The sequence below is a fragment of the Nyctereutes procyonoides genome, unplaced genomic scaffold (genome assembly GCF_905146905.1).
Source record: "Nyctereutes procyonoides isolate TBG_1078 unplaced genomic scaffold, NYPRO_anot_genome, whole genome shotgun sequence".
Lineage (NCBI taxonomy): Eukaryota > Metazoa > Chordata > Mammalia > Carnivora > Canidae > Nyctereutes > Nyctereutes procyonoides.
This window is the reverse complement of record NW_026575155.1, coordinates 13,727,885-13,755,730: the sequence shown is the minus strand read 5'-3', so window position 1 is coordinate 13,755,730 and position 27,846 is coordinate 13,727,885. Positions and strand designations below refer to the sequence as shown.

General features: G+C 41.7%; 1 protein-coding gene across 1 annotated transcript in view; it reads left to right on the top strand.

Moving 5' to 3' along the window:
- The window catches only part of DSCAM (DS cell adhesion molecule), a 621,576-nt gene that overhangs the window by 7,055 nt on the left and 586,675 nt on the right, over window positions 1-27,846 (top strand). Inside the window, exon 2 of the mRNA XM_055313369.1 lies at window positions 11,877-12,023. Within this exon, the coding sequence (XP_055169344.1) occupies window positions 11,877-12,023 (147 nt within the window). The remainder of the gene's footprint in view (window positions 1-11,876; window positions 12,024-27,846) is intronic.

Here is a 27,846-nt window from a genome sequence, read left to right as displayed (position 1 = left end):
CCACAAAAAGTTTAGGGTTGTGTAAAAAATGTCATGAGTTCTGTGAAAAATGCCATTGGTATTTTGCTGGGTTCACATCAAATCTCTACATTGCATTATATCATAATTTTTTGGTATTTAAAATCTTTTAGAAGACAATTGACTATTTAAACAAAAGTAATTGTAATGTTTTGTGGGGTTTGCAATGTATGTATAAGTAAAGTGTATGACAATAATAGCATTAAGGCCTGGAGTAAAGATGTGAAGTTTAATATCATAAGGTTTGTCTTATATGTGAGCTTATATAATATTATCTAAATATAGATTATGATAAGTTACAGAGGTATGCTATAAAATGTAAAGCAATCACTATAGCAAAACAGAGTTATAGCTAATAAGCTTTATCATAAAGGAGAGAAAAAAATGGAATCATCAAGAAAATCCTCAATTCTAAACATAGAATAAAAAATAGGAAAAAGGAGAGAAAGAATAAATGGCAAAAATAGAAATAACCCAAGATGATGGACTTAAACTTAACCATACCAATATTCACATTAAATATAAATGCTCCAATTATCTGATTTAAAAGACAGAAATTGCTAGATTAGTTTCAAATACTGCTTAAAAGAAATGTACTTTAAATATAAAGATACAGATATGGTAAAGGTAATAGGATGGGAAAATATGTACTATGCTCATCAAATCAAATAAATCTAATCAAAAAGTATTTAAAACTTGGAGTAAGTACATTACTATCAAAGTATATTTCACAGCAAAGAATATTACTGGGGCTAAAGTTCATTTCATAAATAAAGGAGTCATTTAATTCAGAAGATATGACTATTCCGAATGTTTAAGCCCTCAATAACAGCACTTCAAAATATGTGAAGTAAAAACAGTTAGAACTTCAAGGAGAAGCAGACAAATCAAAATTTATCATTAGAGATTTCAACACCCCTCTTTATTAATTAGCAGTAGGCAGAATTGACAAGGATAAAGACTATTTGAACAACACTATTATATATTTGATAATATCAACATTTAAATAGAGAACACTGAATCCAATAATAGCACAATACACATTATTTTCAAGGTCACACAGAAATTTACCGATATAAACCATATTATATGAATGAAGAGAGTCTCGGATGAGTTTTTCAAAAATAAAATTATATAAAATATGTTCTTTACCTGTTCTTTACCTTAATTATATAAAATATGTTCTTTACCTGCTTTATAAAATAGCAATCACCAACTCCAGGAAATCCCCAAATATTAGGATACAAAATAACACACTTCTAAATAGTCTGTGCAAAAGAAAAAGCAGAAGGAAAATCAGAAGTTATTTTGAATGGAATGAAAATGAAAACAGAATATCTAAGAAAGAATTTTGGGGATGGCACTAAAACAGTGCTTGGGGAAACATTTATAGTTTTAAAAACCCTGATTAGAAATAAAAAAAATGGTCTGAAATACTGGTCTCAGCTTCCATCTTAAAACTAGGAAAGAAAAACAAATTAAAACCAATATAGACAGAAAGGAAAGAATAAAATTCAGAGCCAAAATCAGTGAATTATCAAACATATAAAGTTTGTGAAACCAAAACTTAGTTTTCTGGGAAAAAAATCAGCAAGTTGAGAAACTTCTGGCCCGGCTATAAAGGAAAATAAAGCAGACAAATGACCAATGTCAAGAATGAGAAAGATTATATCAATACATATTCTACAGATATTAAGATTATAATAAACTATTAAGGACAGGTGTATGTCAATAAGTTCAGCAACTTAGATGAAATGAGAAACTCCTTGAAAGACATAAAATACCCCTCAGTGCCCGTCACCCATTCACCCACACCCCCTGCCCTTCTCCCTTTCCATCACCCCTAGTTCGTTTCCCAGAGTTAGGAGTCTTTATGTTCTGTCTCCCTTTCTGATATTTCCTACTCATTTCTTCTCCCTTCCCTTCTATTCCCTTTCACTATTATTTATATTTCCCAAATGAATGAGAACATATAATGTTTGTCCTTCTCTGCTTGGGTGTTATTCTGTATGTTGGCAAATTGAACACCAATAAAAAATAAATTTATTATTAAAAAAATAAATAAAATAAAAAGACAAAAAAAAGACATAAAATACCAAAACTTTTTCAAGAAGAAATAAAGTGAAAAGTCCTGTATCTTTTAAAGAATTCAAATTTATAATAAAAAATTTTTCTACAATGATATTCTAAGCTCAAATGGATTTACTATTGAATTCTACCAAACACAGGGAGGAAATAATAAAAATCGTACACAAACTCTTCCAGAAAACTGACAAGGAGAAAATACTTTTGAAATCAGTTTATGAGATCAGTGCTACCTTGCTAATAAAACAGCATAAAGGCATTACAAGAGGAAAATAAAAGCATAAATATCTCTCATGAGTATAGATGTAAAAAATCAAAACAAAATTTTAGCAAAGTGAATTCAACAACAAAGAAAAAGGATGTGCATCCTGATTATGTAGGCCTTACCTCCAGAATGTAAGGTTAGTTTCACATTTGAAAATAAATCCAGGTAATTTACCCTATTAACATAGTTAAAAAAAAAACCCATGTGATCATTTCAATCAATGCAAAAAAGCACTGACAAGATACAGCATTCACTTATAAAAATTCTCAGAAAATTGGGAGTAGAGGTGAACTTCCTCATGCTAATAAAAAGCACTTATAGGAATCCTACTATAGCTAACATCTTAATGACAAAAGATTGCTTTTCCTCGAAAGATGAAAAATACAAGGATGTGTGCTGTGTGCTTTCACCACTTATCAACATTGTACTGGAAGTGGTGGCCACTGCAATATGGCAAGAACAAGAAGTAAAAAGCATTGTGATTGCAAAGAAACAAGTTCACCTATCTTTATTTGTAGATGACAATCATATATATGTAAGAAAATCTGATGGAATCTACAAAAAAAGCTACTAGAACTAATAAGTGAGTTTATCAAAACAGCAGTAAGATTAACACACACACAATTGGTCGATAATTTTTAAAATGCTATTTAAAATATCATCAAAAATAAGAAATACTTATGTGTATATCTGACCTCAAATGTGAAAAACCTTTACACTGAAAACTGTAAAGCATTGCTAAGAGAAATTAAAGAAGAGGTAAGTAAAAGGAGAAAAAATATCATTTTCATGATGTGGAGGATTCAGTATTACTAAGATATTAGTTCTCCCTCAAATGGTCTACAGATTCAATACAATCTAAATGAAAACCCCAGCAGCCTTTAAAAACAAACAAACAAACAGAAACTGATGAGTTTATTCTAAAATTTATGTAGAAATACAAGGGACCTAGACTAGCCAAAAGAACCCTGAAAAGAGAATAGTAACTTAAGAAGGCTAACACTACTTGACTTTTAAGACTTACTATAAACCTAAATAATATAAAAGAGTACAGAAATTGACCAGTACATGTATGGACACCTTAAATCTGACAAAAGTGCAAATCAGTTCAGTGAAAGAAGAATAGTTTCAACAAATGATGCTGGAAAAACTGTATATCCATTTGCAAAATAAATAAATAAATAAATATTGTGAGTTTCAATCCATACTTTGCATCAAATACAAAACCTGACGTGGATCGTAGATCCAAATATAAACCTATCAACTTTTTGAAGAAAATGGGAGAAAAATCTTTGCCATCTTGTGTTATACAAAACTTTCTTAGATAGGGCACCCAAAGCACAATCCATAAAAGAACAAATTGCTATTTTGGATTTTATCAAAATTTAAAACTTTTGGTCCTCTAAAATCATTGCCTGGAGGATAAAAAGGTAGGTCACAGCCTAGCAGGAAATACTTCCAAAACATATATCTGTTAAAGGGCCTTTATCCAGAAATACAATGAAATCTAAAAACTCCATCATTTGAAAACAAACGACCTATTTAAAAATGAGTTAAAAGTTCTGGAGAGACACGGCAACAGAGGCAATATGCAATGGCTAATAGGCTCATGAAAAGATGTTTAACATCATCAACCTTCGAGGAAATGCAGATTACAACTGCGGTGAGGTAGATATCTCTACAAATCTAAAAGTAAACACAATGGCCGGACCCAGTGTTAGTGAGGAGATGCATTGACTGGGACCCTCATGCACTTCTGGTGATCATGTAAGATGGTACAGCCTCTTTGGAAAATATTTTGGCATTTTCTTTAAAAGATGAATATTAAAACCTGCCATATATTCCAATCGTTTCAGTCTTAGATATTTAACCAAAGCATATGCCCATACAAAGACTCTTATAGGGATGTTCATAGCAGCTTTATATGTAATAGCCAGAAATGGGTCAAGGTCAATCAACAGATGAACGAGTAAACAAATTGTGGTTTATCCATAAAATTGAAGTAAAGGAATTGATTACAGAGCCTCCCACGCTCCCTATGCACTGGGGATGTGTTCCAAGGTGCCCAGTGCATGCCTGAAACCATGGATAGATAGTAACAAGGTCTATGTATACCATGTGTTTTCCTATACAGTTTAACGTATAGATTAGGCACAGTAAGACATTAGCAACAACAATCCTAAAATCGGCCAATTAAAACAATGTGCTATAATAAAAGTTATGTGAATGTGCTCTGTCTCAAGATATCTTATTGTGCTGGACTCACCCTTCTTGTGATGATGTGAGATGTTAAAATGCCTCTGTGATGAGACGAAGTGAGATGAATGATATACACATTGTGATGTGGCGTGAGACTACCATTGCGCTTCTGATGATATGTCAGAAACAGGATCATGTGCTTCCAGACTGTGGGTTGACCACAGGTAACTGAAACCACGAAAAAGAAAGATAAGGAGGGAGTACTGTATTGATAAATACAGTAGGAGGGAGAAGTCTCAAAATAACTATACTTAGTGAAAAAAGCCAGATAAAAATGTTTGTACTGTGTGATTCCATTTACATAAGACTAAAATGTGTGAATTAATCTGTAATTATGGAAAGGGCATCAGCAGTTGCCTGTGAAAGGGGGTGGAAAGGACAGCTCACAAAGGACAAGTTCACTTTTCAGGTGATGGGTCTGGTCATTATCTTGATTGTGGCGGTGACCTCATGGGTGTGTACATATGTCAGAACTTACCAGTAAACACGTTCTAGTGTATGTCAATTGTATCTTGATCAAGTTGTTTTAAGAAAAAGCAAGTAATAATACTTGGCTGACCTATTTACTTAGGAGTTGTCTTGATGTTCATAGAGTATTAGTAGCTATTAGTAGCTGTGTGTCTCTATGCCTCTCTGCAGTGCACAGTCAGCTCCCGAGCTGTCTCTTGCATACATATCACACAAAATAGTTGGGAACCTCTGGTCATAGGTGATCCTACTGAGGAAGAGCAGCTAACCAGGCCACTCCATCGGTTTCTCTGCTTTCTGTTTTCTTTTTTTAAGATTTTATTTATTCATGAGAGACACAGAGAGGCAGAGACACAGGCAGAGGGAGAAGCAGGCTCCATCCCGGGAGCCCAACGCAGGACTCGATCCCGGGTCTCCAGGATCACGCCCCGGGCCAAAGGTGGCACTAAACCGCTGAGCCACCCGGGCTGCCCCTGCTTTCTGGTTTTGAAATGGAAATCTTGAGAGAGTGTCTATCTATTCTCTGGATGCTTGGGAACTGTGTGGGTTGAGCACATGGACCAGAAACACAGAGGAAGCCTGCCCGTGGAAAAAGAGAAGGGTGAAATCAGAATCAAAGAGAAAGAGGTTGTGGGGCCCTTCCCAGGGCCCAATTGTGGTTGCAAAGCAATCGTGTCTTCAGAGATGCTCCACTTTCAGCTTCAGGTAGCTCAGATCAGCTCCTCTTGCCAGCAATCAGAGAGACTGTGAATAAAGCAGTTATGGGCTGGACATTGTGCAAAGTACTTTAAGGTGTTCTCTGTTTCGATCTGCACAACCATGCGAGGTAGATCTTATTTTCATTTTCAGATGAAGGAAGGGAGGTTGCTGTGAGCCTCTTGTTGCCTGTTCATAGGAGTTGTGGTTGGAAGCCCGTTTAGCTAAAAGGTGCTGGTTCAGTGTCTCATAGTCTCTTGGATATTCCCTGCTCATGTGACCCTCAGCTTTCTCCCTCTTCCCCCTCCATGTCTAGGTCCTCCTGTGTTTTGGGCCAGCTCAAGTGCCTCCTTCCCCACCAGCTACTCACCACTCACCAGGCTCACTGGTTCTGTCTTTCCCTAGATTCTTTTTTTATTTTTTAAGATTTTATTTATTTATTAGAATGAGAGAGAGTGAGCATAAGCAGAGGGCAGGGAGAGGAGAATCAGGTTTCCCACTAAGTAGGGAGCCCAATGCGGGGCTCAATCTCAGGACCCTGAGATCATGACCTGAGCTGAAGGCAGACATTCAACCGACTGAGCCACCCAATGTGCCCCCTTCCATAGATTTTTATTACCTGTGGTGACTCTCACCTGTGCCCATCAATCTTTGATTGTTTTCTTCTAGTTGTTCTGCTATCTGAATTTTCTTGCTTTAGCTCATCTTTCATAAGTCTAAGGATATCCATAGTCCCTGAGATCGTGCTTGACATGAGGATGTGTTCAAAATGTAATTAATTCTTTAAGGCACATCTCAATTGATTAAGCAATCTGCTACAAAATATAATGGAACAAAAACCAACTTCTACAAACCTAATGTGCCTTGAGGTCACCCAGTGCCTCAGATTACCATTTCCTAAACAGGAAAGACAAGCATCAACCCTCTTCCCAGCCCTAAGTCCTCTGATGTTCTGGAGAAATCCAGCACAAGAGCATTTGCTTATGTTTTATCACTTTAGATGTAAGAATAAAAGGGGTGGGAATAATCCAAATCCAACCCATCAGGAGAGGGGGCCACCCAGATCCTCATCCCCTGCGGTGCCCAATTCTTCAGACTTTCCCCTGACTTCTGTCCATCATCTGATTGCTGCATGGACAGAGTTTGAATCAGGACCGACCTCACAGGATGGGAGCCATCACATAAGGCCCAGCGTCAAGAAGGTCCCAGAGTTCAGGCTGCATGCTCTCCTGTTGCCATCTTGAAACATTATAATGCTTTTATCTTTCCATTTGTGTTTTATAAGTGAAGTGCAGTGGGACAATGGAACATGCTCTGGACACTTGGTACCTCAGCTCTTGCAGTCCTGCCTCATGCCACCTTCCTCAGTGGGTTCTCAGTGGTCCTCTCTAGTTTCTGAATGCCCAGAGCTCCACTTAGCTTCTACCTCCCTAACCCCAATATGACCACTGTTGCCTCTCCCATCCCGGGTGCTCTGGCCCTGCCTGGCCTCTCTTCCCTGCCCCTGTTCAGCAACCACAGGGCTGGGGCAGGAGTGTGGGCACGAGTGGGTGCACACACACTCTGACACGGGGCATGGCAGAAGCAACCCCTCCCCCAAGGGAGCTGTAATTGGAGGCTGTAGTTCCTTAGAGGTCACCTGTGCCCCGTGGGAGGGGTAAAGGGGGAAGGAGATTGCCTTCCCCATTCCCAGCTGGAGCATGATGCATGAGCCCAGACACTGGCAGGAGCCACCACCTGTAGCTGGTGCACTGTGCGTGCCCAGTGGAGTGTGGTCCAGAGTGCCCGTGAGGGCCTGCACCTGTTCTGTGATTGCCCTGTGTCCCAGTGACTGTGACAGTGAGCAAAAAATGAAAAATGTTATGACAGGTTGAGAGAAAGACCACAGAAGAAAAAATATTTTTATTATCTTCATGGCACTCCCCCCTCCTTTGTAAATAAGGGGTCCTGGATTTTCACTTTGCTCCGAGCCCCATGAGTTACGTGCTTGGCCTCTCTCAGTTAAATTCATTTTCATAGTAGAATATGAAATGAAACTATTCCTCATTTACTACTATTTAACATGTTCAAGGGTCTTTCCATTTGGAAGGATGAAGTCTAAGAGAGGGGTGGGCTCTGCAAACACATAGCAGCTGTGTGATCCCCACTCAGTCTACACACCTGACTTCCCCCCCAAAGCCACATCCCTGTGGATTCTCACTTCTGATCCTCTTAACCATACTCGGTCTTACGGAAAGGCTTCAAAGCTTGTAAATTTGACTAAGGAGGACGAAGTTGACTGTCATGGCCACTGTTGGCAGCTCCTTGAGTCAGATCCCCTGGCTCTGCAGGCTGGTTGCTAAGAACCCGCACGGAGAGCCTTCAGCGGATCATTGCGCACACACACACACACACACACACACACACACACACACACACAGTGGGAAGTCCCTGGGACCAGCCCCAAGCCAGGGCCAGAATGCCCTAAGGATAAAGTTCCAGCTCCAGGCAAGGAGTGAGAGGAGCTCTGAGGTGTGACTCTTATTCACAGCTCCCCTTGGGATCAGTGGAGGCTGGGACTGCCCTGAAATCACACCCTGGCTTTGCTGCTGGCCCTGCTCTGCAAGGCTTCCCCAGCCTCTCCCTCCTTGGTCCTCATGGGATCCCTGGTTCTCCTAGGATCAAGTCTTCAATCAGTCACTCTCACCCAGTTCCTCAGCTCTGACCTGCTTCTAGGGAGAGCCCAGCTTAGGACACACGGTGCAAGGGTCACACCTCCTGTAATGCAAATGCCAATCGCATTTAAAATAACATTTAGTTTTTGCCTGCATCTTACGTTTGTAGCTCGGTCTCTGTTCCCCTGAGTAGTGGTAGTAGGGGCTAGAGGTCCCCAGGTATCTTAGGGAAGCTCACCGTGATCCTGGGAGACTTGTACTGGGAGAGGTATATTCCCATAGAGAGCAGTGTTGGCTTCTCAAGTTAGGGTGGTGGGGGGCTCAGGAGGAAACATTTTCATTGATGGGGTGGAGATCGGTAACGAAAACCCAAGTTGCTTTTTAAAACAATCGACGATGATTATGTTCTGCAACAGGGTTAGAAGTACCTGCAACAGGGAAGCTCTGTGATTTTTTATTCATTCATTCTCTAAGCATTTATTGAGCACCTACTGTGTGCCAAGCATTGTTAGAAAGTCCCATGGTAATTTCTTTTTTTAAAGGCTCCATGTGTAGTCAATCTTTGTCCAAAGAAGAACCTAATGAGGGAGTGGAGCATTTCTTTCCATGTCCCATTCATTCTGCGCTGAGTGGAGTGTGGTGCACCCAGGTTATGTTCCTGCTTCTAGAATGTTCTGGGCTCTTTGGGGCTGACTTGGGGCCTAGAGGGAGCAAAAGTCATAGAGGTTTTATACTGAGGGCTGCAGTGCTGAAGGGGAGAGGGTACCCCATGGTATATGTGTGACAGGCCAGGCCTGAGGAGTTCTGAGGGTGCAGACTTTGGGTGCAAACAGAGGAAATCCCCTACTGGGTCCCTCTATGTGGCTCCGGAGACCAGGCCTGGCACATGACTGCATGCCCGCTGGGAAAGCACTTCCTCTGCTCCTTATGGGCATCTTCTCTTGTCCCTGCTCTTCCCTGGTCAGGACAGAGAAATAGGCTCCCTGCTGTTGGTTTCCATTAGAAATTCCTTGACCTGAGCCATTTGTGTGTGAAGTGGAGTTCACTGGAAGTTTGGGGACATGAAGTGACTTTATAGTTTACAGCCAGCATCGCACAAACACACAGACTTACATTAGTCTCCTGCACCTGCTCTGCTGACCCTATCCTTGTGCTAACAGACCCTTTGGCCCTAGGCCGCCTTGTCTAATCCCTTCATCTTCTCTTCTTGACCCCTTCCTCTCATCTGTCTTCTTCCCTCCACCACACTCAAATTCTCATTTATTAATGAGTTTGGTTACTTTTACTTCTTTGTTGTACCTTTCTGACCTATGACTGTGGACCCCTACTCTCCCCAGTTTTACAGATCAGGGAATTTCCTGTACAAAGGTTCCTGCTCCTGTGTATGATGATTATGTTTCTGAGGCCAGGCTCTTGGGCACCCTGAACCTTTGCCCTGGGGACTTTTTGACAAGTGATGTGGAATTGCCACCTGGCACATTGCATTGGACCGCTATGGCATGCAGGGATGGGGGTCTCAGAAGAGTCCCAAACTTCTGAAAATCTCTCTGGTTGGAGACAGGAATGAAAAAATTCTCCAAGTTGGGAAAATATTAAATACTGACGTTAAAAGTGGGGGGCTTGGGGAGCAATACTCTGAATAAAATGACATACTCTAATACTAAAATACTCAGCATATCATAGAACTAGCGCCGATCTTTTTTTTTTAAGATTTTATTTATTCATGAGAGACACACAGAGAGAGAGGGAGAGAGAGAGAGAGAGAGAGAGAGAGAGAGAGGCAGAGATTTAGGCAGAGAGAGAAGCAGGCTCCCTGCAGGGAACCTGATGTGGGACTCGACCCCAGGATCAGGACCTGAGCTGAAGGCAGTCACTCAACCACTGAGCCACCCAGGCATCCCACTACTGCCAATCTCAATAATGATTCTTCTAGAGCGTTCAACACTGCCTATTAAGAGATTTCCCTTTAGAAATTCATTCCCATTTTTTGTTGGTATGCCAATTTCATGAAGAAGTAGTCCCATGGCCAGTTTTCTTGACACATATTGGTCCAGTAAATGACTGGAACATTAAGACAGCTGAATAGATGATGAGAGAGGTAGTGTCTGCAGCTCTCTTAGAAAACCACAGAGATTTCTAAAACTCAGACTCTGAGAATCTTCCTGTCCCAACTGCCTCACTTTAAGTTTGAGGAAAATAAAGCTCGGGAGAAATGAGGCATGCACCCATACTTAATGAGTTGGGATGAGGGAAATAGTTGCTTCCAAGAGTCCAACTGTCAAAAAAAATTACCTATGCAGAGTTGCTTTAATTGTCAGATAGTTTTTAAGAATTCCCGGGAGAGGTTGCCTCTCTTGTTTTTTTTTTTTTTTTTTTAAGATTTTATTTATTTCTTCATGAGAGACACAGAGAGAGAGGCAGAGACACAGGCAAAGAAAGAAGCAGGCTCCATGCTGGGAGCCCAATGTAGCACTTGATCCCAGGACTCCAGGATCACGCTCTGGGCCGAAGGCAGGCAGGCGCTCAACTGCTGAGCCACCCAGGCGTCCCAACCTCTCTTGATTTTTTGAATTCTTTTTCTTTATAGTCCAAAAATTCTTCCTTTGTCCTCAGAGGACGGGGGAGCAGTGTCCCATATGATCAGAACTTCATTAAGAAGCTCCTACTTTCCACTGCCAGGTGCATTTAGGGAGCAGATGAGCCGATTTTAGGCATGCTCTTGCTCTTTAGAAACCAGTGTGACAGGCACTGAGGAGGGCACTTGACGGGATGAGCACTGGGTGTTTTTTTTTTTTTTTTTTTTTTAGTTTTATTTATTTATGATAGGCACACAGTGAGAGAGAGAGGCAGAGACACAGGCAGAGGGAGAAGCAGGCTCCATGTACCGGGAGCCCGACGTGGGATTCGATCCCGGGTCTCCAGGATCACGCCCTGGGCCAAAGGCAGGCGCTAAACCGCTGCGCCACCCAGGGATCCCAGCACTGGGTGTTATACTATATGTTGGCAAATCGAATTTCAATTAAAAAAAAGAGAGAGAGGGATCCCTGGGTGGCACAGCGGTTTGGCGCCTGCCTTTGGCCCAGGGCGCGATCCTGGAGACCCGGGATCGAATCCCACGTTGGGCTCCCGGTGCATGGAGTCTGCTTCTCCCTCTGCCTGTGTCTCTGCCTCTCTCTCTCTCTCTGTGTGTGTAACTATCATAAATAAATAAATAAAAAGCTTTAAAAAAAAAGAGAGAGAGAACGGTGTAGTTTGTGAATGGGATGAAAATTTTTAAGACACGAACAGCAGGTTTCTTCAATCCCCCCCCCCAATAACTGTATTTGGTGCAATTACTCTATGTGAGCTACAGTGCATATATTTGAATGAGGTTCTCCCAAAATGAGCCCCCCCCAAGGTGTCTTACCAAGGGTCCTCTCCTTGCCTTCCAGTTTTACGGGAGCCCTATACAGTCCGTGTGGAGGACCAGAAAACCATGAGAGGCAATGTTGCGGTCTTCAAGTGCATTATCCCCTCCTCGGTGGAGGCGTACGTCACCGTCGTCTCCTGGGAGAAAGACACCGTGTCACTCATCTCAGGTAGGTGGGGCGTGTCCGGGATGCAGAGTGCGGGGCTGACCTTCTTAGAGGCTGTTTCAGGTATTGAACTGGGTCTCTAGCTATGTGTCCATCCTAACTGTGAATCAGCGTATGGATGGTTGGTGGCTGTCTGATGATTGTGTGCCATCAGTGCTTTATATTGGCTTTGTGGCATGAGTTAGATATTCTCCAGTGAATTGACTGATGGGTGGAAATTAGTTACCGTACATCTAGCCATCATGTTACTTCTCTGAGACAACCTTGGCTTATTTCTCCTGAAAATAGGGCAGTAGGGTTTTTGCACCTGTGAGACTCCTCAGTGATATGCTTATGGCTAATATCCTGAAACTATAATCTGAAAAAAGAAGCTCTGGTTTCGACTATTGTGACCCTTTCAGATATCTTAAGATCTATGTGATGTCTTTAACTTATTGAAGATTCAATTCAGAATATGTATTCAGCACAGATATATATATAGATATAGATATAGATCTGTGTGATTTATTGGTTTATTTTCAGAACGTGGAAATGATGCAACTGAAATTTTGCTTCTAAGATGTTATGGTTCTTTTCTTATGGTGTTTGAGTTGATTTCTGGCCTCCTTGGCTATTGATCTGGAAAGGCCTTGTAGGCAGGGTTCAGTGCTCCTGTTTTGCTCATCTTTGGGTCATAAGTGACTGTGGGCTGGTTTTTGGAGAACAGTGGTGATGAGCATCTGATGTGTTGTAAGAGGTTATAAATGCTGGCTTTTCTTTACATGTCTGTGTGAATGTGTGTGCAAGTGCGCACATGCTGCTTTCATGCAGTTCTTAAATGCCACCAAAATTTTGCCCATTTATAGAATAAGAGATTGGAACTAAACTCTCACAGTGACTTAGCACTTCTGTTTTTCAGCTTATTGATTTTCTAGACAGTGTCGGTTAGCATACAAGGACCATTAAAACAATCATTAAACCATGAGAAAAAATTAAATCTTTGGACTTTAAGGTATATCCAGCAAACTAGCATGTAACAGATGTTTGCAGGTTTTACTCAACACTGTCAAGTCAGAGTCCCTTGAACTTCACCGAATACATGCCTTGCTGTTGTGTTGATTAATCATCATAATTTAACTTAAAGTATTGAGAAAATACTGAGCTTAATGGCTGCAATGTGATTGCAAATAATCATAATAGACTCACCTGTACACTTGTAGTTGTTGTGTGGTTTTTTAAAATTTTATTTATTTATTTTTGGTAATTGCTAAACCAAACATGGGGTTTGAACTCATGACCAAGCGTCGTGTTCTCCTGACTGAGGCAGCCAGATGCCCGTATTTGTTGTTTTTGATTAATGGTCTTAATGGCTTCTCTTTTGAGGTCATTTTAGTTTTTTAATAGCAGGTGGAGAGATTCGATGACAAGTCCCTCTGGCTGAGCCCAGGCTCAGAGTGAAGGGTACTCCCACTCACATAGTGAGGGCTTGTGGGTGTGCCGAGGGGCGGGATGTGGGACAGTATTTGTGATCTCCCACACTCCAGAATCTGGGCTGATGGAGGCTGGACCATCACAGCACAGCCATCACAGCCTCCAGGATTTGCTGTGGAGGGAGTGTCAGGAGGGAGGGTTATAAATTGCCTCCCTGTGCTTTTAATTGAGGACACATATGCCATTTCTGTTAATATTTGATTGGCCCAAGCAAGTCACATGGCATATCCGACTTCAGTGAGATGTGCCTGGAAGGAGAGAACAGCTGGAGATCTGGGTGAGAACTAGAAATATCTACCGAAGGCTTTATATGCCTATCGATGTGGCTATCCATATCTATAGATATGTTTTATATGTTCTTAATATAGGTTATATTTATAAAATGTTCTATGTGCATCCTTATGTTTCGTTGGCATCTTTAATTAGTTTTATAGCTCTGCAGGTTTCATCCTGGTGCAATGGATATGAAGACAATTTTTCTTCAAACATGAACCTAATTAAATAAAATAAAAGGAATTGTATATCTGGTGAGTGGGGAGAGGGTGCTGATATGCAAATGCAGAGTTGGTGTCTTGCTGATAGGTTCTGAGGATACCCACATCTCCTCAATCATGCTTTACCCTTTGGCAAAAATTTAGAAAACGATGTGTGTACAATGGATGAGCACTTGGCTTTTCTTTTTTCTCACAAAATGTCCAGAAAACCAATATCGTATAGGCTTTTTATCTCATTAAGGAATACTTCAGTAGCAAGTTTTTGTTTGTTTTTCAGGAAGCCGTTTAATCAAACACAAGGTAGTCCCACGATCCTCCACGTGGCTCCGATGGTGTCTGTGTGCACATGTGTGTGTCTGTGTATGTGTGTGTGTGTGTGTGTGTAGAGAGAGAGAGAGAGAGAGAGAGAGACTGAGACACATGCAGAAAGAGAGTGAGTCAGAGCTGTTTTCATTCTCAGGGAGTTCAAACTGAGAACAGGGCCCCGGTGCAGCATTATGATCTGTAAGTAGGAACCTAGTCTGGAAATTAACCCTGTAATGCAACTTGCCGTAGCTTACTGTTGGACCCTGTTTCCAGCGCCTGAGCTCAACCCATCGGAGCTGCCAAAAAAATGCCCAGGGAAGGAGGTTATGATGCCACCAGAGGTGGTAATATGGTTTAAAACATGGGGGGGGATCTTAATTAATAAACTAGTTTTGGATGGTTTTGGTGGAGTAGGATTACATTTCTCCCAGGTGGCCAGAGCCCTGAGTGGGGCAGGGCACAGATAACCACATAAAGGAGACAGGGAGGTTCAGAGGATGAGCCTGGGGCCTCCCTCCTGTAGGCAGCAGGCGCTAAGTGGTGAGGGAGTGCCAGGGATTATCAGCAGTAGGGGCAGCCTGGCACAGTGCAGAGGTCCCAGGGACCTAGCAGCTTTTCTGAGTTAGTGCTCAACTCCAGCAAAGATATCCCCAGCGTATGCATGGCAGGTGGTCTGCAAAAGTTTAATTTGTCTGAGATTTGTAAATAAACTCATGACCCCGGTGCCTCCTTGCTGAACTGGTTTAGATTTGGCGGTTGGCAGGGCCATCACCCCAGGTCAGTCTTTCTGGGATTCCAGGACAGCTCAGCCGACAGTGAATCTGGCTGGGAAAGCTCCCAGGAAACATGCCTGCTCTACACATGTCGCTTCCTTCAATGGAGGAAGGGCAGGAACTAAATCCACCATGGAGACGAGGCTGTGTGAATATCCCACCGCAGTGGGTAGAGTGGGAAGAGAAGACTGGGAGCGGGGCTGATCCAAGAAAGCCAGAGCTCCCACAGGCCGCACAAGGCCTTGGCCAGTGTCCCTGCATGCCTGGGGCTTGCGGCAGAAAGTTGCCTGCACAGGGAGAGGCCTGCCCTCTGGGGGTCCACTCTTGTCCCACCAGCATGGGTCCCACCACTCAGCCTCTTGGGTCTAGGGCACCCCAGGGGAAGGCCAGAGCGGAAAGGCTTGCTCTTGGTCGGTGAGCATATGGCTTCTGCAGACCTTCTAAGCCAGGGCTCTTTGGAATCTAGGCTAAGGTAAGTGGGTATCTATCACCTAGGAAATCCTACCAATGAAAAAAAATTAAATATCAGTGTATTCTTATAAAAAGAAAGGAATGGCTTCTCTGGGTACGTCTCACTAATTTTTGCCCTTTACCTTGGTTGAGCAAATCAATGGCTGGGCTATGTTCTTGCCGGAGTGAGAAGCACCAGTCATGTCTGTCTGGGCTTCAACGTGAGCTGCATGGATTCATCAGCTGTTCTGATAGTTGTGTTCATTAGCTTCTTACACATGAAGTCATGCACTGATTTCTTTCTGGGGAGTTTTCGGTTGGCCTGGCTCTAGACTCAGGAATCAAGCTGTGCCTCTTTGTCAGATAAGGTCATTAGATCACTGTATTAAGCACCTAAATGAGTTCACTTCTTTTAAACGATCTTTGGAAAGAATCCTCCAATGGTCTTGTTATGGACTGAATGTTCATGTCTCCTTAAAATCCATATGTTGAGGTCCCAACCTCCACTGTGATGGTATTCGGAGGTGGAGCCTTTGGAGGGGATTAGGGTTTGAGGAGGTCATGAGGGTGGGGCCCTCCCCATGGGATTAGTGTCCTTAAAAGAAGAGACACTAGGGCTCTCCCTGTCCACCGTACGAGGACAGTGAGCAAGTGGCCATCTGAATCTCAGAAGAGGGCTCTTCCCACAACCCGACCTTTCAGGCAGCCTGATCTTGGACTCCCAGCCCCCAGAACTGTACAAAATAAATGCTTCTTGTTGGGATGCCTGGGTGGCTCAGCAGTTGAGTATCTGCCTTTGGCTAAGGGTATGATCCCGGTATCCGGGATGGAGTCCCGCATGGGGCTTCTTGCAGGAGGCCTGCTTCTCTCTGCCTCTCTCTCTCTCTGTCTCTCATGAATAAATAAAAAAAAAATTTAAAAAACAAATGCTTCTTGTTGAAGCCACCCAGTCTGTGGGGGGTGTGTGTGTGTATATGAATTTATATATATATAAATATATATTTATATTTTATATATAATATTTTAAATATTTATTATTTATATTTAAAATATAAACACATTTATATTTTATATATAATATATTCATATATGAATATATTATATATAAAATATTTATATTTTATCTATATGTAAATATATATACAAAATAGTAGCCGGAGCTGAAAGTAACAATCCTATAATTCCCCCAGGGGAAGGAGAGGCACATTATGAGTATCACATAATGGTACTGCTGTGCCCTCTGCTTTGCTATCTCCCTGGGCTCTTCACCTGGCCACAGGGTAGCACATGGTCAACCTTCACACTCATCCTCTGGCCAATGGATGATAGGAGCTGGCGACTGTATGGAGGGAACGCACCTCAGGGATGGGTGCACACTGTGCATCGAATGTCCTCAATGAACAGGATGGATCCTGAGGTACCGCCTTCTTACCTAACAAAAGAGCCAGGAGAAGCAAGGGCAGTGATGTCCATGTGCATTTTCAAACGTCCTTATCGCTTCTCTTTCTCTAAGCACAAATGAGAGACTTTTAAATTTCAGAATATTAATGCAGCCCAATAAAAATGTAGTAGCTTGGATAGCGATGTGCCTTGGGAGGTAGTGCTGATGGGGAGATACCTAAGAGCCCAGCTCGGCAAAGAACAATATCGACAGCTTCATATTTGGGTTTTCGCTCAGTGGCCTGTTGTGAGTTTCTAACCGATTAGGGAGGCTGGCGACGAGAGAGCCCAGCATTCTGTGTCTGTTTCCTCTGATAAAATTCTGAGCGTCTCACTGGGGGTTTAGCTACATTAACATCAAAGACACAGCCCAAGGGTAACCGGATTTGGAAAATGGAAACAGTGAACATATTACTATTCCCTGAGACTAGCCTCCCTCTTTAGCACTGGCCCCATTTTCTGCTGCGCTATTTCCCATCTGAACACCTTTATTAGCGATGACTCAAGGAGAATTTTATCTCTTAGGATCAATGAGTTCAAGTCCACGGATGATGATCTTTTTCCTGTGTTTTGGGCAAAAGTGAGCAATTTTCTGCCCACATTAAATATCAGAGGACATTAGCCCAGCACTTGACATGAAACCCTCGCTGCGGTTTATGGATGCAGTATTTGGGTCTGGTCAGAGTAGATAAGGCAGGATCTGCCCCCCACCCTCCCCCGGGGGGTGGCTTCTGCTCTCAGGGAGCTGAGGGACGAGATTACCCAGTTGAGTGTGGTGTGAGCTTGGTGACAGGCAGGGAGACACACACCTTCAGCGTTTTTGCCTGGGGAGGTACGGAAGGTTTCACAGAAGTGGTGGTCCTTTCAAGAAAATGTTGGTGTGCATTTTAGGATGCGGAGACTAACTACATCATAGATCCAGTCACCCCAGTTAGGCAAGGTTTTCAGGTTTCAGCAAATGTAAACGAAGAGCAGGTTTGATGTGTTTGTTCTGTTGTCTTCTGGAGTGGGGCGGGGACACAGCTGGCGGGGGCAAGGACGGCTGTCATGTGGCCGGGTGTCTCTGTGGTCGTGCTCCTGCGACCATAAGACCATGCGTGATCTCGCCTGCCTTCTAAGGCACTTGGATTTTCCCTTTACTAGCCACTGAGCATTTTCAAGACAATCTGAGACAAAGCTGCTCAAGTTGCCATGGTGATAAGACCCAGTTCTGCCCTCAAGGTGCTTCTGAGTGAAGGGAATGAGATCAGAATGATTAAGGGGACAGGCCTCTCGTGGCCTGAAAGCCCGGTCTTTGATTTTAAAGGTACCAGGGATGTGATGAGCACTGGGTGTTGTATGCAACTGAGGAATTACTGAAGTCTACATCTGAAACTAATGACGTGGACTTTGTTGGCTAATTTAATTTAGATAAATAAAAATAAAAGAAAAAAATAAAAATAAAAGTACCAGGGAGTTGCAGGAACAAAGAAAGATTGCTTTCTCGTTTGCTGAAAAAGAAATTTGTAGGTCCAAATGGAAGCTGTTAAAGGAACTTTCTTTTTCTTCTTTTCTTTTCTCTTCTCTTTTCTTTCTTTCTTTTCCTTTCCTTTTTCTTTTCTTTCTTTTCTTCCTTCCTTCCATCCTTTCATCCTGCCTTCCTTCCTCCCATTCATTCATCCATGCACCAATATCTAACATCTATCAATGTATCTATCTTCTTTCTTTCTTTCCTTTCTCTTTCTTTCTTTTCTTTTCTTTCTTTCTTTCTTTCCTTTCTCTTTCTTTCTTTTCTTTCTTTCTTTCTTTCTTTCTTTCTTTCTTTCTTTCTTTTCTTATCTATCTATCTATCTATCTATCTATCTATCTATCTATCTATCTATCTTGATTTCCAGCAAGTAGGAGCCTCATTACAAACACTGGATATTAGCACAGGATGCAGCAGACTAGAATTCAGAAGATGCAGAGGTGTAATATTTTCACTGTGCTGTATTTTGGGAAAGTGCACAGGAAGGGAGGTACCTGGTCTCTTTCTTTTTTACAGCCATTAATTGACTGTCATTTCTCCACTTAAGTCTATTTTCACTAAATTAGTCTTTGCATGTTACTCCACTGCCACCTGAAAGTAATTAAAAACTTTGCGGTGCAGAGGAAACCCTCCTGACCCTGGGAACGAAGGTCATGTTAGATGAGTGGCTCAGGTCTGGCAGTCCAGAAATAAACCACTGGTGAGATCCTGGAAGGCCCAGAGTGAACAGAAGGTCTACTAAGTGTCAGCCTTCAGAGAGAAGATGCATTCCCGTTCTCAAAATTGGAAATGTATTGTAGATTATAGCTCAAAACAAAACAAAAAAAAGTTTTTGACTTCTGGGACAAGTAGACACATGGCTAAAGACATGTTAACATAATATTGAAAGAAAGAAGAAAGAAAGAAAGAAAACAAAACAAAGGCAAGGGTGGTAGCAAATTTATCCCAGAGCATCTCAGGATGTGTGTGTGTGTGTGTGTGTGTGTGTGTGTGTGTGTGTGTGAGAAACACCCCTTCTTCCAGGAAAGTATTAGGTTGTTAGGTCAGCCTAACACTGCTTGGTTTCCCACCAAGAACCCCCAGGGGACTAGGGCTGCTGATTGCAGCTCCCACAGACTAGCTGGTGACTAGGGAGCGAGCGTTTTTTTTTTTTTTCCCTGCCTCAGCTCCCTTATGTGGAGAAAAGATGGTTTTCCTGGTCCTCCTCCTAATAAAATAACAGATTATTAAAAATCCAAATTGAATGTTTCATTTCTCAAGTCAACTATTTTTTTCCATCTTAGATTGAACCTCACAGAATATTTATTTTATGCATGTGTTGGAGGTTCAGTGGTTTCCTAGGAGGACTCCCAGGATGCAGCATATATTTTTACTCACCTCTGTGATTTATTACAGGAAGAGGATACAGAGCAAAATCAGCAAAGGGAAAAGGCGCTTGGAGAGTTGTCTGAAGGAAACCAGGCACAGGCTTCCAGGAGTCACATAGGACACACTTAATCCCCATAGCAGGGAACAATGACAACGAACATGAAATACTATCTACTAGGGAACTCATTAGAGAATCAGCATCCAAGGATTTTACTGGAGGCAGGTCACGTGGGCACCCTCTGCCTGGCAGGTACCAAAATTCCAGAGTCCCAGGAGGAAAGCAGGTGTTCAGGTGTTCAAGAAACCATATCGTTTGTATAGTTTAGACACAGTGAGGTGGTGGGAACCCTCCTGAAATTCCAATTCCTGGACACCAGCCCAGGGTCAGCCTTGCAAACAGGTCTGTTAGGGAAAAGCAATTCCAGACCTATCATGTTAACTCCTTTCTGCACAGGGCAGTTTTCTCAGTGATGGTGGCTCATTGCTCGTCACGCATTCAACAGTCACTTTTTGGATGTGCCCAGCACCAAATGCTGGAGAAAGCACATGAGTAACATTGTCTATAAGGGTTTTGTCGCCTCATCATATCCATGTCTCTCCAAGTCTTTAGGTTGCTCTCACTCCCATTTTTTTTAATATCCCCAAACATATAGATCCAGAGTCTTCCTCTCTCTACCTAAATGTAAAGTTTTATTTGGTCTCTGGCTCTTAGGGACCTCCTGTCTGCTCTCTCTATGGGGTTTGGTTCTCTCTAGACATAAGACACAGATGGTCAGCCATGTCAGTCAGTTATGATTTGGACCCAAGTGCACTTTCTGGTCTCTTGTTCATCTGTGAGATTTTATTTCAGGAACGTTGAAGGCAATGAAGACAATCATACGGTCATTAATATTACTATCGTCCAGCTGAAATCAGATGTCATGCATCAAAGTATGTTTAGATGTGTATGACAGTGTAATAAAGCAGGATTCAAGATTTATAGGCATCATTTTTGACTCAGAATAAGAGATCAACATGAATTCAAGGTGAAGACCTGAGTTAAGCGTGGACTGTATCATATGGGGCTTTTGGTGCTGTTTCCCTTGTGCTGGGCCAGCCCAAGTGGAGGAGAGTCCCTCCCTAGGTGGACAGGTGGCAGGGGCCCCAGAAAACCACCAGGTGGTGTCACAGGGCCTGTCAGCCCATTGTGGCTTCAGTTCTGGGCAGATAAGACAGGACCGCAAAGCTCCCAGCAACCTAGACTTCCTCTGTCCTCAGTAGCTGCATGACCAGGAGAATCCCCAGCGCACATGGTTGCCACCGTTTTGTTTTCTCGCCTCAGGCCTTCTGGGCATCATGAGAGCCCAGGTACACTGGCCATTCACAACAGTTAGTTTTCACTGGTCCTTTTCCAGTTCCCAGATCTTTGGAGGTTTCTGTTGATTGCTCTTGTGTTGCTGCTGGTGGATTTCCCAAGCCTTTCCTCAGGTATCTGAAAATTGACACTCACAATCACTCATGGATCCGTTCCCCAGTCCTCAAGAGGTAGTCTCTTTCTGTTTCTGGAGTCTGAACCCCGCTCTCTCAGACAGCTCCTCCTATCCCAGATGTTGTCTTCATGTTTCCGGTCACAGATGATCCTCCTTCCTTGTGGTCTGTTCCTTGATCACATGCTGTGGTCATGACACCTCCTGCTTGTCTCGGACCTGTTTTTACCAGTGCTCTCCTCTGGGGCTTTTGCCGTCATCTCTTTAGTGATTATCATATTTCTTATGACACAGATGTTTAGGTTCTCCAATTTTAAAGAAATCTTTCCCTTTCTCAACTTTCCATGTGTGTTATTATTTTTTTTTTCTGGAAAATTTGTTGAAAGGAGAGGCTGAACTCACTACTCTTCCTAATCTTGTGTGGTCTGGGATCTACCACTTGCATGCTGTTGAAACTTAGATTTTCAAGGTCATCCATGACTTCCTAATGTCAAATCCCAATGGCAAGTTCTCTCTGACTTCCTTGAAGAATCTACACTGTTGACCCTCCTCTTCGATTGGTTGCCCTCCTTTGATTGGTGAACTGTACTGCGATGTCCTGGTTGACTTTCTCCTCTCTGATTATTTCTGAACTATTTCCTAACTTATCTTTTCCTCTGCTCAGAAATGTGAACAGACCCCCAAATTCAACCTTCACTCCCAGCTCCTTCCAATATTCACCTTATCAATCATTTTTCCCCCAGGGCTTTATCCATCATGTCTATGTAGATGATCCTAACTTTGGGCCTGTCTTCTCTCCTGGGCTTGCTTATTCCCAACTGTCTGCTCCCCTCTTGCTCCCTTCTTGCCCCCTCCAACAGAGCATAACCAAAGCAGAATTCAGCATTCATTCTAACCACTAATGAATTTGTCTTTGAATTACTCCTTTCTTTTTTATCCCCCTGGATTTTAACTATTCGCTTCCAAAGTTTCACAAACTAGGTGATAAATAACACACCTTAAAACGAAAGAAGTGTATACTATCATGGTTCTGGAGGCTAGAAGTGCAAGATCAAACTATCAGCAGAGCCATGGTCTCTCTGAAGTCTCTAGGGAACAATCCATTCTATGCATTTCTTCTGGCAGTTCAGCCGGTCCTTGGCATTCCTCAGCTTACAGATCTTTGCATCACTGCACTGTCTGCCTCTTTTGTCACCTAGCCTTTGTCCTGGGTATGTCCCTGTGTCTCTTCCCTTCTTATGAGTACACCAGTCAGGTTGGATTAAGGGCACACCCTACTCTGGTATGATCTCCTCTTAACTAAGCACATTCATGATGACCATCTTTCCAAATGAGGTCATACTTTGAGGTTCCAGGAAGGACATGGATTTGGGGAGGATGCTCTGCAACCCTGTGTGTTAATAAATCCTTCTGGTTTCTTTTGACCCTCTCTCACACCTATTTTACATCTTGCTATCACCTGCTTGACAGCTAACAAATGTGTATCAGGTAAGATCTTGAAATAAAAACAATCTCAAAAGGAAGGAAACAAAGAACAGAGAGTTTCAGTGTGAAGTGCCCATACCTGAATGACCGTTCCTGTGCTGGCTCCTTTGCCCTGGCTCAGCTGTGTTAGAATGCCAGCTGGCAGACACACCATCAGCTGCTTCTCCCTCAGCTGTGTGTAGCCTGCCCTTGTGTCAGACTGGGCTGGAGCCAGTATGGGGACAGAATCAAGATGTTCCATGGCAAGACACCAGGGACTATAAGCAAACTGCTTGACTTGTATTTTCAGATCATTCTATGGACTGAATTGTGTCCCCACATTCATAAGCCCTAACCCCTGATATTTGGAGATAGGGTCTTTAAATGGTAATTAAGAGTAAATGAGGTTTTCAGGATTGAGCTCTAATCCAGTAGGACTATGGCCTTAGAAAAAGAGGGAAAGAGACTTGTGAACACAAAGTGAGAAGGAAAAAGGGCTCTTACCAGAAACTCGCCCTAACAGCACCCTAATCTCTGATTCCCAGCCTCCAGAACTGTGAAAAGTACATTCCTGTTGTTTAAACCAGTCTATGGCTTAAAGTCTATGGTACTTTGTTATGGCAGCCTGAGCCGACTCATGTAGATAATATGCATATACATTCACTTTCTCAGTCTACTTCTGCCACTTTGGAACTCTGCATGTTAACATTGCTCCCCCACCTGGTTTTCTGGATAACACTGAACATTAGTAAATAACATATGAAACAATCTGATGATAAAGTGAGCTCTCATGCTTTTGATAAATGATTCTATTTTCAAGTGCAGTGGATATTTTTGTAATTTACAGTTCTACGCTTCCCTCCCCTAAGGGAAAAGGGGACATTTATTAATGGAAAAATGAATAATAAATTTCCCAAATGGCTAGTCATCTGAAAACTTATATGCAATACCAAATTTCCCATGCGAGTAAAATCATATGGTATTTATTGTACACCTAAAACCAATGTAACCTTGTTGTCAACTATATTCAAATAAAAAAAATAAAAATTTCCCCCAAAGTACCCAAATTCAAGTCAATCCCAAAATAACTATTTCTATTGGATAAATAATCATTTAGGATTGAAACATCTACAACTAAGTTTGATTTGTACTGACCTTGCTGTGTCCATGTGTGGGGAACTAATGAGAATATTTACATAAATCCTTGACTGGCTCAGTTAATAGAACATGTGATTCTTGATCTCAGGGTCATGACTTCAAGCCCCACAATGAGCACGGAGATTACTTTAAAAAAGGGGATTTTTAGAGAATATTTTTGTCTGTTTAGTTTCTGGAAACATAGTGATGATGCATACTATTAACTATCCAGAATTGGGCCTGTTTAAAGAATTGAAAATTTCCAGCTGCTCTGTGTGAGCACAGTCAAGATGTTCTTTGTGGAGAAGCTAATAAGCAGATACAGTAAATAAACAAATAAAGACTGTTTTTAAAATACTCTTCCAGGGAAAGCTTCAGGCTCCTGCTCACCTTTCATTTTACCAACAGTCTGTGTGACATCTTGGGTTTGAACTTAGAGAGACCTGGCTTTGGGTCCCAACTTCACAGCTGTGAGAGCTTCAACAATTAATTACCTCTCCGTGGAATTGGACAGTGTTTTGATACAGATGAGAAATGCCAAGGGAGGTGCTCTATGAATTATAAATACCTAGCCAATTCCTGGTCTCTAGCTATGCATTTGTCTATCTAGTCGGAAGGCATGAGGATGGTCTCTAAAGCTGATGTATAGGTCCACATTCCCAATCCACCACAGCCCACACTGTGGCCTTGGGCTAATCACATAATTTTCTATGCCTCAGTTTCCTCAATTGGAAAACGACAGCAACAGCAATAACTATATCATCAGATGGTTGTAATGATTAAATGAGTTACTTTACGTATAGTGCTTAGAGCAGTGTTTGACATAAATGTTGTTGTTGTTATTTATCTTCTGTCTAAAGTATTCCTGCTCCAGAAAGCAGGTGCTCAGGACTACGTGGTTTCCAAACAATAAGAAACTGCTTGTGTGAGCTTATTATGGACCAAAAGCAGACATAATTCTATTTAAGAGGAATTATTAAAATGCCAGGTATGCCAAATGATCTGAAATCCTGCAGTTTCAACATGAAGGCATTAGAATGCTACTGAACTAATAATCTATTGGGTTTTATCAAAATAACAACACTTGCTTTTTTAAATGTTTACTTTTCTTAAACAGAAATCAGGTAATGTAAAATGAGCAATGAACTAGAATGAGAGGCTCTTTACTTTTTGCCTTACCCTCAGAGAGAAATTAGAAGACCTGTTTGAGGAAAGGTTTGAGCTTACTTAAAACACTTGCAACACTTTTGGGTTAATAAATGGCTGATGATATATGTCAGGTTCTATTGAACAATTTCTAATTGCCCCATAGATGGTTATTCTCAGCAACCCCACTTCTCAGATAAGAATACTGAGCCACACCCAGACCCTTACCTTGTAGTTCTCCTTCTCTAGAAAGTAGATATTTTGTCTTTTGAAAAGTCTTTTGGTTTTCTATAGCACCCAAGTGTGTGTGAGTCAACAAAGGTTGTCAGTTGAATGACAAACAACTTCTAATAGCTATAACTTGAGAACAGGGACTTATTTAAACAAGAAAAACATTTTCCAATATGGTATGATTCTGGATAGTTGACATATCTAGGACATTTCATGTGGTTTGGAGACAATATGCTTAATGTTTTTTAAAACAATATTCTGCAACTAGAGAAAAATCCAAATAGAGAAACTGTCTAGGATAAAAATAATTTTCTTAATTTCAATTTAAAATTGTTCCTTCCTTGGGCTGCCTGGGGGTGTTCAGCAGTTGAGCGTCTGCCTTCGGCTCAGGGTACGTTCCCAGAGTCCCGGGATCAAGTCTCACATTGGGCTCCCCGCGGGAAGCCTGCTTCTCCTTCTGCCTGTGTCTCTGCCTCTCTCTCTGTGTCTCTCATGAATAAATATATAAAATCTTAAAATAAAATAAAATAAAATAATAAAATAAAATAAAATAAAATAAAATAAAATAAAATAAAATAAAATAAAATCGTCCCTTCGTCCTCAAGTATAACATTAGGATACCTGGCATATAATAGTAGCTTGATAAATATTTATCAAATTGAATGTTCAATGAGCAACTGTTCCCTTAAAATTATGGTATTTTCTTTCAAATTATTCTTAATGCTTTAAGAAGAGCTTTTACTTTCACATATATATATTTACTACTCTGAAGCTCAGTTTCACATCAGCTTCTTCTCCCAGTATGAAGAAATGTCTGGGCAGGCCAAATCTCATGCAACCTGGTTTCACAGCAGACTTTCACAAAATGATGATGTTTTAAGGGAAACAGATATTCCCAAATCCCCAATATTTATTATTCCCAAAGCAAAATCTGTCCCCCATTATTTTCATGAAATTATTTTTGTGAACTTACAGTTCCATGCTGTGACATTTATTAAAATATAGCATTGATGGGTGAGTGTACAAGACAAAGGAGATTCTTACATGCCAAGACATTTAGGGGCCTTTTAGAGCATTTCCTAATGCACGAAGTCCACCGCCAAGCCATCATTCCTCATGTTTGATTTTACTCATTTCTCTAAAGGGAGGTACACACACATCATCCCTCAGTAAACCCAGTCAACTCTTCTGTCTGGCTTTTGTGGGAGGAGTGCCTGTTTCAAACGTGGATCAGCATGCTTCACCAATTTCTGATGCTACATATGAAAACTTTAGAATTTCTGTGTGGAGGAGGGTCAGAAGATCTTTCTGACATGGATGAGGGAGCCTTAGAAAGGTCACATGACCAGCAGCAGGAATAGTGGCTGTCTAGCTGGTGGGCTCACCTGTGTGAGTCCAGGTGATGATGGTAATGTTGCCTAGAGCATCGTTTATCTCTATCACAGGATCAGATTTGTGTTGAAAAATTATTTAATGCAAAAAGGAGTCATCTGGGGAGTGGATGGCAAAGCGGAGACTCAAACCTGGGATTTTTTTTTGTGTGTGTGTGATTGTTTTGCCCTAGTAACTTAAAGATCTTTTATTACTTACATAAGGCATTGTATTTATTTTTTTAAGACTTCATTTATTTATTAGAGAAGGAAGGAGAGAGCACAAGCAGGTGGGGAGTGGGGAGCCTGCTCAGGGCTCTATCCCAGGACCCTGAGATCATGACCTGAGCCAAAGGCAGATACTTAACTGACTGAGCCACCCAGGCACCCCAAGGCGTTGTTTTCAAAGTCGCCATTTGTGATTATATGACTCTTGTAAAAGATGCACAGGCGAGATAAAAGTACGCGATCAGGGCTTATTTCAAGTCAATGAGCTTACAGTAGTTGAAGGAGCTGCCCTCACTACTTCCCACTTGGAACTGTTGATTTAAAAGAAGCTCATTGAAAATAGTGCTTTTCAACATAAGTCATTTTGAAATAGACTTACAATCCTGAGCTTCTGAGTTTTATTTCAATATCAAATATCTCAAATGCATTTTGATGCAAACAAGATGTTGCAGAGCTTGGAATGTGTGCTGGTAGCTTCTAAAATATAAATATATTCCTTTTGAGGCAGAAGTGTCCTTAGATAGATGTTTCTAGACTTTTTTTTTTTTTTTTTGGATCAGGGACCAGCTGAGGAAGTAATGCAAACTATAGGACAGTGGATCCCCAGGTAGCACATAAGCACCCAAACCTGCATGAATTCTGAAACCTCTTTGCTTCTCTTCAGATTTGCAACCGGTCTAACTCTCCCAACACCGTCCTTACCTGTCCTCACTCAGACTAACTGGGTATTTATCCCAGGTGAAACCCTCTGATAGACACGTCAGGTGGTGTGTTTTTCTTTTCTTCTCTTCTTTTCCTTTCCTTTCCTTTCCTTTCTTTTTTTCTTTTCTTTTCTTTTCTTTTTTTCTTTTCTCTTTTCTTTTCTTTTTCTTTCTTTTCTTTTCTTCTCTTCTTTTCTTTTCTTCTTTTCTTTTCTTTTGTGAGAATAAAAGTACAACTTTCTTTTCTTTTCTTTTCTTTCTTTCTTTTCTTTTCT